The 11,118-nt window shown below is 35.1% G+C and overlaps 1 protein-coding gene across 1 annotated transcript; it reads left to right on the forward strand.

Moving 5' to 3' along the window:
• The first annotated feature begins 62 nt into the window (after positions 1-62).
• Positions 63-10,794, forward strand: CISD2 (CDGSH iron sulfur domain 2). Its single transcript, XM_082391481.1, has 3 exons — positions 63-295; positions 8,461-8,675; positions 10,306-10,794. The coding sequence occupies exons 1-3, from the start codon at positions 193-195 to the stop codon at positions 10,393-10,395; spliced, it is 408 nt and encodes a 135-aa protein (XP_082247607.1). The 5' UTR covers positions 63-192; the 3' UTR covers positions 10,396-10,794.
• The last annotated feature ends 324 nt before the right edge of the window (positions 10,795-11,118 follow it).

The raw sequence follows: 11,118 nt of genomic DNA on the forward strand, positions 1-11,118 counted from the left end.
GCCTGGCGCGCGCACGTCACCCGCCCGCTGCCAATCGGCGCCGGGCAGGTCACCTCTCCTCGCGTGCCCGCAATCCCGCCCCGCCCGGTCCAGGCTGCAAGTGCCCGCCGGCCGTTTCCGCTCTCGACGCAGGCGCGGCAGCTCGGCCGGAGAGCGGCGGGGGTCGGCGAGGAGCGGACGCGGCTGGCCAGGATGGTGCTGGAGAGCGTGGCCCGCATCGTGAAGGTGCAGCTCCCCGCGTATCTTAAGCGGCTCCCAGTCCCCGAGAGCATTACCGGGTTCGCCCGGCTCACAGGTAATTTTTGCCTTCAGCCGGTCCCCATCCTTGCAAGCTTCCCAAGGCGGAGGGTGGGGGCGGGCATCTAAACACCCTCGGCCCGAGGGGCGGGGCGGAGCTTGGCGGATGGCTCGTGATCCGGCGAGCCTGCGCTCCGAGGGAGGTGGGCGCGCGCCGCCGCTGCTGCCTGGGAGCGTGTGTGAGGCCACCTCTCGGAACTTGGCGGCCCGGGGTGCTTATCCTCGTGGCTGTCGCCAGTGTCTTTACGTGGCGAGAGACCAGGATTTTGCTGAGAAGGTGCTGAGTTGGGAACGGGCCCATCTCTTTCATCTCCATCGCTCCCTGCGGCGTGCTTGTTTAAAGCAGGGTAAGTCATCGTTACCTAAGGCGCTGTGTATCAGGCCGTCCCAGCCTTTGGCTGGCTTTTACCCACATCGTGTGGGTGTGACTGTGTGGGAGAGAAACACAGACATGCACATAATATGTACTGCGGTTTTATTTAGCAACAAAATTAGAAAATAAACTCCAATCCTATAGGAGAGAGTTGACCTATCATGGGGTCATTTGAGGTCACCTCCATTACTACGGGCCTGGAGGCAATTTAGTTTCCTGGAGTTGAAGGAAAGATACCTTTGCTAGTATGATGGACCAAAAATTAGAAAATGAAATTCAATGAATATATGTAACATTCTGTACTTAAGTTCCCTCCTTTACAAAATAGAACCCAGAACTCGGGATTTCACATCTAAAGGATGAAAATTTCCAGAACGCAGTCAACACTTGGAAGATTTTGTTGGGTTCTGAGCTTTACAATGTAAGTTGGGATATTGGTAAACCAGACACAGGGACTGATTAGGATGATGAGGGGGGGAGAAACCATATTAATAAAGCAAACATTGAATTCATATGTCCTGACTACCAGGGAATGTAAGCATGAATTAAGATAATTTTGAGGTAAATAGGGCTGCTTAGCTTGGAGCAGTCTGGAGATCTATGGTAGCTGACTTAAAATACAGTATTTGGAAGGCTGACCAGTGGAAGAAAAATAAGATTTATTCTGTGTAGACCAAAAGACAGAACTAGGGCCAAATTAGTGATAGTTACTCGAGCATGGATTTTAGCTCCATGTTCAAGGAATTTTTTTTCTTTAATTAGAGAATACTTTACCAAACAAATATGGTGCTTTGAGAGCTATCCCCTCTCAGAGATTTAAAAAAAAAAAAGCAGTGTCTGGAGGTGGATAGATTAAAATGCGGTAAACTAGATGACTGTTCTAAATCTATTGATTCTTTGCGTAATGGTCATAGACATTTGCTCTGTTGACAAATGGATTGTGAGATTTTAACATTTTTAGATGTTAAGGGGTTTGATAGAAAGCATGTAATTGAATAGAAAGAGTGGTAACTGAGTAATAAACATTAAAAAGAAATATCTAAACATAGGAACAACATAAAAGTAACAAAATGAAAAAACTTTCAAATCACGTGTTTGTAAACATCAAAGTCTTCTGTTGATTTTACTGGTTTATTCTGATAGCTTGCAGCAATTATTTAAATTTTGCCTTTTTCTCCCCTTATTTCTTTTACTGAAGTACTTTACATATTTTAATGTATTCCTTATCTTGTTCTAACAGCTACGTATGTATATAATCTTATTATAGATTAGCATCACAGTAGGCCTAACCATTCCCCTGCAACTGGAAATCTGGAATGTTTTTATATGTATATTTTATTCATAATGTTCAGTGGTAAGTAGCTCTGTACCAATTGTTATTTTTTCATTCTTTGAATTATACCCTTGAATATATTCACTAAATGGTAATACCAGGTCAAAAGGATATGATCATTTTGTGACATTTGTTCCCAGTTGCCAACTTACCTTAAAAATTTGCATAAATTAACAGCTGAGTTTTTAATAGTCAAGAAAGAAAAAAGTCCCCTTGTTCCCACCTCAGTCCAGTTTAACCTGAATTATGTGTGTTGATTCTGATTGTAGCTGGTTTTATATTAGTTTCAATTTTCTGTAAATAGAGTATAGTTGAAGCAGATTGGAAAGTATGATATTTGATTTAGTGACTAGAAGATTTTCAAACCTTTTTTTTTTCTTCTCAGGGATTCGTACTGTCAACAAATATTTAATTCCTATTAAAGGTATTAAGGAAACTCAACCTAAACCTTTTCCCTCTTGAATCAATAATTTATAGTAGTTTCTTCTTTAAAGCTATTAAATAGTTAATGTGAAGACCAATTCTCAGAAATGACAACTCTGATAAATATCTTTATAGTGCATATGTAACTTAAGTCCCATTACAATGGGACAATTTAGTTTTCATTGTAATGTCCATTTATTTAGGAAACGTTAACATATTTGTAATAACTACTTTATGAAAAAAATGAGATAGTCTGTTTGGCACTGGACAATGAGAATATAACAGTTGCAGAATCTGTTTTGGAGCACTATGAAAGAAAAACTTCAATGACCAGTTTCCTCTCTGGGTCTCGCCTCCTGATTAGATGGAAATAGCTAATGACATTTGGCTCTCTTGAATGAACTTCTTGTAGAATCCATCTTAGACTTTTTCTTTGCTGAAATTAAAACCTGGAAGATAACTTTTCAACATAATTGTTTAAAATGTTTACCAGACCAAAAATATTTTCATTTTCTATCTATGACAATTAGAGCAAAAAAAAGTTTCAGTTCACATTATTGTTGCCTGTTTTTCCTTCCCTATTTAGACCTAGTGGTTTTTTTTAAAAGCAATGGACTCTCTCATGATGACTCTGCATTCTTAGTAAACACTTGAAGATCCTTAATTACTATACAGTATTTGTAGATAGCCTTTATCTATCAGAAATGCCTTATCTATCTTTGTTTAGGTTACATTGTTAAGAGTGAGGCTTTTAAGGTAAATCAGTATAATTCTGCCCTTTGAAAGTATAATGTATTCAAATACATTGACTTTTAAAAAAGCTTTCCCTGTCATATAAACTTTTAAAATAGAATAACAAAACTTCCCATTCAAAAGTCAGAAAAGTTTATATCTAGATTTAAAAGCTAGCTATGAAACTTTGAATATAGTAGTTCTACCCCACTTAAACTAGTTAGCTGCTTTGAAACGTGATGGTTTTCCTCCTAAAGACAAAGCAATGAATCCTAAGACTATAATAATATTTTTCCCAGAGTAACACAAACATGTCAGAGCTGACCCTTCAGGGGCATTAGCTCTAGAAAGGGCCAATTTTGAGCAAGGAATTTAAGAAATGGAACAGAGTTGAAAGCATGTTCATAGCAGCCTTATTTATGATAATCCCAAACTGTAAGCAACCTAAGTACCTAGCAACAGGAGAGTGGATAAACGAATTATGGTATATTCATAGAGTGGAATACTGATTCGTAATAAAAAGGAACAAATTAATGATCCACTGGATGAATCTCAAAAATTTTATATTGAGTGAAAAAACCTTCGGGTATAGGAATCAGTGGTGGGGAGATAGACTAGAAGGGGGCAGGAGAATACTTTCTGGGGTGATGGAAATATTTTACATATTTTTACACATTTTCAGTGGAGGCTACAAGGGTGTATTTAATTGTCACAGCTCAGAGCTAAACACCTAAGATCTGTTTATTGTATGTAAATTTACCTCAATTGTATTTTTAAAGAAATAAACAAAAGGTGCGTTTTCTTAATAAGAAAGGGTAATAAATCATTTAGTTCAAACTAAAGAGTTGCATTTATTAACATGTAAATAATAAAGGTTATTTCTGAAAGATTGAAGAATTTTATTTTAGAAAACTTTTATTTTTGAGAATTTGGGAAAATATTTACATAGTTACTATAAGTTGTAAAAGTTTTTTCCCCTTTTCCTAGGTAGACCGACTGTATTTAAAAGTCAGTGTAATTAAAGATTATACTAGCCTTTGTGGAGAACAATTTTGATGTCATTAAAACATTTTCTTCCGTGTAACCACTCTGCAATTCAGAATTCCTCAAGTCATCAAGTATTTATTGAGCACTTACTATGGGCCAGGCAATGCTCTAAATACTGGGACACTGTTGTATTTATAGTTGTGAGTGGAAAAAAGATTTTAAAATTGAGTATTAATTTCATTTTATTGGCTCTTTGGTCCTGAATAGTCTATATTAGGTTTTAAGTGGTAATAGTAATGCCATCCATTAAAAATATTTTACTTTCATCTTTCTGTAGTTCAGAAATGAAGTCATTTCTATGTTTTACCCATAATGATACATAATAAAATATGTTATGAAATTATCAGCAGTCAATTTGCCAGTATTATTTTTATGGTATCATTATATGCAACCTTTTGAAAAAGGAAAAAAAATACAGCAAAATAGAAATACAACAAAATGTTACCAACTCTTGACTGGTGGGATTAAAAGTTATTTTATTTTTTATAACTTTTCTAAATTTTCAAATTTTGTAAAATAAATGCTATTTCTGATAATCCTAAAACAATTTAAAAGTGTACTATACAAAATATACATTATACCTAACGGTTAGTAGGTAATAGATTTCCCTTCACAGTACCTAATATATCTGCAGTAGCTGAATATATATCAAACAGGTTCATAGAAATAGCCAATCTTAAAGGTTGTTTTTTTAATTTCTTGTTTGATTTTTCTGTATTTAATATTTATTCACCAAAAATCAGCCTTAATAAATATACTTAAAATGATTTAATTGAGCTTTACAGGCTGTATTATTTTCCTTTATTATCTTTTCTGTAGTTAAATTGAAGTTTGTCATCTTTAAAAAGTAGATTTTACTAAACAAGACTGTTGTATAAATTGTTACTTTGTTGTAGGAAATAATAGTACCTTTAATCACTGTATTACTATAGAGTAGTGTTTTACCAAGGAATTAAGTGTCGAAGGACGTTTTCTGAAGTAGATTTTAAAACAGTATTAATACCATTTATTCCCTGAGATTTGTGGATTAAGCTAGGAAATGCTAAACTTAAGAATCTAAGTTAATGTTTTCATCTTTACATTCTCATTCATTTACTTTTTTACTTTGAGTCACTTAACCTCTCGTGACTTTTTAATTTTGTAGTATACATAATAATACTTAATGTTATTCTACATTCAAAAAACATGTATTGAATAATTACTGTTTCAAGATACTATACTGGATGTTGGGGCCAATAACAATCTAAGATATTTATTGCCTGATCTAGAAAATAAGTATAAATAAATAATTACAGTACAGTATGGTGAGTGAGAAGGGGACTGACATTTATGCTCTACATTCATTCATTCATTAAGTCACTCATTTAACATTTATGAGGTATCTACTTCGCGCCACGAAGAGTAGTACACAGCTCCTTTTCCTACAGGCTCATGGAAGAATCAACTTTATAAACAGATAACAGTAGTATGATAAAAGAAACTGCGGTAAAGGGGCTTGGAAGCAAAGGAGGGAGTGATTAATTTTGCTTTGGGAAATGAAGAAAGATTTCTGGAGGAGGCATATTTGACCCTAGTTTTAAATGGTCCACGTAATGAGTCAGATAGGCCACAGATAGAAAGGCATGGCAGACAGAAGGAATTCCTTATGCAAAGGACACAGGAAGCCTGTCGTTAGGTAATAAGTAGCTTTGGCTGGCTTCAAGTACATGAGGGATGGGATATTTGTGGGAGTTGAAACTGTCAAAGTAGCCTTGCCATGTTATAGAGATGGTACTTTATAGAAACAGTGGTCTGTAGCAGCACTATCCAAAAGCCTTTCTGTGATGATAGAAATGTTCTCTGTGCTGTCAAATATGGTAACCTCTAGCCACATGTAGTTCTTGAGCTGCTGAAATGTGACTGGTGTGTCTTAGAAACTGACTTCTGAATTTTACTTTATTTAAATAGCCACATGTGTATTAATTGTGTTTTTTATTTTCTATATTTTATGATACTCGGACATCTTGGGGGCCTTGCTGGCTAGGGAGAACTTGCCCCCTCCAAGGACTAGCTAATGCCAGGAGATAGTAAACTACTTGCCTGTGAGCATACTTTTCATATGCAAACCAACCAATCCAAAGCCTACACTCCAACCACTTCCTTTATCTAACTCTCACTTACCAAGCCAGTATTTCCCCTGCCCTAAATCACCCAGGGCCAGACATGAGACAACTAGGGACCACCCCTATAGCCCAGAGCCCACTGAAATTATTCAAGCCAGCCAATCCTAAATGTTTACTCTGCCCTACGTTGCCTTTTCTGTACAAACCACAATAAAAGCTTGTGCCCTTTCACCTTCTGCCTGACCAAGCCTGGTACTTCCCCATGTGGTCCTGGGTGGCACGGTGTGCCCCCTCCTCTTGGGAATTGTAAGTAAACTTTTCTTTCAAGGCAGTTGTCTCCATGTCTGTCATCTTACCATACCTGATTAAAACAAAATCCTGGGTACAGATCAAAACAGCTTGGCTAGTGGTTACTGTATTGGACAGCACAGATCTGTAGATAGACCCCTCCCCCCCAAGAAACAGTTCTTTGTCATTTCCAGAACTTTAATTCATTCAAAAGATTTATGTGGAGTCTTTCCACTTTTGTTGTGAGAATAGAACAGCCAGCTTGACTGGCAAAAACCTTCTCGTTACAGAATTTCATTCTGGTGACTAAAAGATTATATCCCCAAAGATTTCTACTATATAACATTGTCAGGTTTAGTTAGCAAAATATTTTTTCAGAGGAGTTGCTCCAATCTCCATAATCTTAATAAAAACTACCATTTATTGTGTATCCTCTCTGTGCCAGGCACTCCTATAGGTGCTATTCATACATAAATAGGTTGATTCGTCCACAACTCATAACAAACCTTTGGCGTGGTGTTGTATCAAAAATAATTTCATTTTGGAAGAGTTAATGTTAAGCCAGTCTTTGAGTAGTTTTACTGAGAGAAGAACAGATAAAAGTTTAGATCTGTTGAATTTCATCCATAGTGATTGAGAACAGGCTTTGCACTTACTGTCCTGGACTAAACCTGCTTAAGCTACAGTTTACCCACATGAAAAATGGGAATAATAATGGTGCCTACCAAATACAGTTGTTTAAACTAACACAGTGTTAAATGAGGTAATACAGTTGCACTCTTAGCATAGTCTGTTCATTTATCATTAACATTTATTCGTATGCCTTAGCACATGACCTTCAATTTTTCTTTTTCTCCACTAAGCTATTTCTACATAGTGCTTATTAGCAAGATATCAGGTTAGCGCTCCGTGAAGCATGACAAGTGATAACTCTTTAAAGGCAAAGGATTCCCTGCAGAGCCCAGCAGAGGCAGGGTACTAGCCAACATTGATAAATGCATGCTGAGACAGTTATCTTGGCTTCCTGGTGTGTTTGTCTCCACGGGCATAGGAGAAACTTATATCATTTATAAGTGATATAAATTTCATTTATATCACTTACATTCCCTATCCCCCTAAGACAGTGCTGAGTACTACAGAAGGCTTTCATGAACACTTACGGAATAAGATGTATCTAATAATGAGAATATTCAGGATGTGAAAATTTCGACTAGCTCCTTAAAATAGCTTTTACACAACATTTAGGTGTTTCTTTAGGAATCACTATGCCTTACCAAAAAACGTAAATTAAAGCATTGAAGACGTGTTCTGTCTGAAATTATAAATCAGTGATAAGCTATTACGGGATATTCTGTTGTATGATTTTAGACATGGTGGAAATGTTTTCTAAACCTATAAAATATATCACATTGAATTTTGTTTATAATTATGGTGATCATAATTCCTGAAATAAAACTAAACACAAATATACTTAGTGAGGATAATGAGATAGGATATTTGGTAGAGGACCCATTTCTGAAAATTCTGTTTTCCAGTTTCAAAAGTCTGAAGTCAACCAACAAATAAAATAAGGGGGTCCTAGGTATAGGTGCCTTATTCACAGTTTTACAGATAAGTTAGATAGTTAAGAAATTAAAGTGAGAAGTGAAGAATAGATAAAGAATAAGCTCAAAGATGAGACATGCTATTTGAGTTCTTTTTTTTTTTTTAATTTTTTTTTTTTAATTTGTGTTTACAGTAGGTCCTTGTTGGTCATCTATTTTAAACATGGCAGTGTGTACATGTCAATCCCAATTTCCCAATCCATCCCTATTTGAGTTCTATTACAGGAGCACGCAGACTTTAACAGATCTGTACATGTTTAGTTTCAGAATGGCTTCGGTTATTGCCTTTCCTTGGTGTACTTGCACTACTTGGCTACCTTGCAGTTCGTCCATTTCTCCCGAAGAAAAAGCAACAGAAGGATAGCTTGATTAATCTTAAAATACAAAAGGAAAATCCCAAAGTGGTGAATGAGATAAACATTGAAGATCTGTGTCTTACTAAAGCAGCTTATTGTAGATGTTGGCGTTCTAAGACGGTAAGATGTCCATTTACATGTCCACTAAAATTCTGTGCAGTTAAAATGGTTTTGCTTCTTAAATCCCCAGTTTTGCGGTTCTGTGAGATTAGAGATTTTTCCATAGTATTCAGCACTGAAAGTCTACTCTAAATTAAAGGTCGCCTCTTATGATCGCTATATTTCCTACATTAGAAAAGTTAGACCAGCACAGAAACTTGGTTGGGCAAATTACTTAATCTTTATTACTCTGATCGTCAGGTGTTTTAAAATCTGATAATATACCAATATCACAGAAATTTTTGAGGATTTAGTGAGATGATGTATGTACAGTGCCTTGTATGTAGTATGAGTTAGTAAATGGTAAGTATAATTATGGATGATTTTTAATGTGGAAATTAAAAATGAGTTTGATGGATGCAACTAGAGATTATCTTACTAAGTGAAGTAAGTCAGAAAGAGAAATACAGATATTGGTACCGTATGATATTACTTATATGTGGAATCTAAAGTATGACACAAATGAACCTATCAGTGAAGCAGAAACAGAATCACAGACATAGAGAACAGGCTGGGGGTTGCCAGTGGGGAAGGGATTGGGGGAGGGGTGGAGTGGGAGGTTGGGGTCAGCAGATACAAACTAGTATATATAGGATGGCTAAACAACAAGGTCCTACTGTACAGCACAGAGAACTATTCAGTATCCTATGGTAAACCATAATGGAAAAGGATATTTTTTAAGAAAAGAATGTAGGTATGTGTATAACTGAATCACTTTGCTGTACAGTAGTAATTAACACAACATTGTAAATCAACTATATTTCAATTAAAATAATAAACCAAAAAAAGGAGGAGTTTGGAGTGATAAATTATAAGTAGTTGATGAGATCTAGTTTGATCATAGGCTATTTGAGGCTTTAAATACAATAATGTTCATATCGCATCCTTTGTAATAACAAAATCCTAGAAACAGTCTAGATATCTGATAATAGAGGAATGATTAAAGTATGGTATAATACAAGTGATGGGATATTAGGAAGCTATGAAAAACCATGTTTTTTAAAGAATAACATGGGAGCATGATATAAGCTAGAAAAGCATATTACAGTATGATCTCAATTTTGCTTAAAAAAAAATGAGTACACAGTAAATACAGAGGAAAAAATATACCAAAATGTTAATTATTGTTACCTATGAGTAAGTTTTTAAAAATATTTTTAAAGTATTTTTTAAGTGTTACAGTGTGCATGAATTTTATAGTAAGAAAACGTTATGAAATAATTTATTTTGAATTTAAATTACATCCTTTTAAAATTTAAAATAAGTGATGAGGTGAGCTCAGATTTAGAGCTTTATAGAAAATAAGAGCTTATTTTGATGCCCTTTTATAACTATTGTATTGACTTGTTTGGAATCATCTAAAGCTTTTTATTTAAAATCTACCAAATAATTAAATACTTAAATTTGTTAGATTTGCTGTAGTATTGGAATGTAGTTAGGTTAGATAGAGAATATATCTGTTACTCAGGAAAGCTATCTGATGTGTTTCTCCCCCCAACGTAATGGCCTTTTCTTTATAAGAGCATGTCACAAATATTTCTATTTACTGAATCATTTAAAGAATAACACTTGTAATTTTTTTCCTTTTTAGTTTCCTGCCTGTGATGGTTCACATAATAAACACAATGAATTGACAGGAGATAATGTGGGTCCACTAATACTGAAGAAGAAGGAAGTATAATAGTAATGAATTAGAATGGAATTCAATTGTGTGCTGTAAAAACTTATAACAATATTTTTCCATTCTTTGTTTATAGAAGATCTTTCAAATGGTGGTCTTAATTATTGCTACTCGTTGAATAATTATTTCTGCCAATTTATTTTCTTGTTACACTACTGTTTATATTTGATACTTTGTATATTCAGTCATTTATATAAAAATTAAATTGTGCAACCCTTTCATTCTGACTTCAAAGAATTAATGTATCTTCCTACAATAAAACCAACATTTTTTAATTTTAATTGAGAAAGCTTTTGGCAATGAGTCCGAAGCTGTTTGTTTGAATGTCAATATTTTCAAAAGAAACTGTACTTTAAAAATTTCTCTCTACATTATTAAATATATTATTTTTTAGTGCTCTTTTGTTTTGATCATTTGAAGTGATTTTTCCCCTTTTGGCCTTCCATATTCCATGCTTTTTAGATCAATAAGAAAAATATTGCTGTCAAGAATTGCTTGAGTTTTCAAAGAGAAACTCTTTACTTTGTAAATATTGTTCTCTATAAATATGAATATCCCAATTTCAGAAAAGACAGGAACTGGGTATAAAAAGTTTCAACAAGGAACGATTATTTACATTATAAAAGACTTGTTTACTTTATAAAAGACTTGTTTGTGTCTGTTTACATGTGTTGTGTGTATGTCTGACTCAGTGACAAGTTGGGGTGGCAAGAACACTTACAG

Source organism: Balaenoptera borealis (genome assembly GCF_965194805.1).
Source record: "Balaenoptera borealis genome assembly, chromosome: 4".
Taxonomy (NCBI): domain Eukaryota; kingdom Metazoa; phylum Chordata; class Mammalia; order Artiodactyla; family Balaenopteridae; genus Balaenoptera; species Balaenoptera borealis.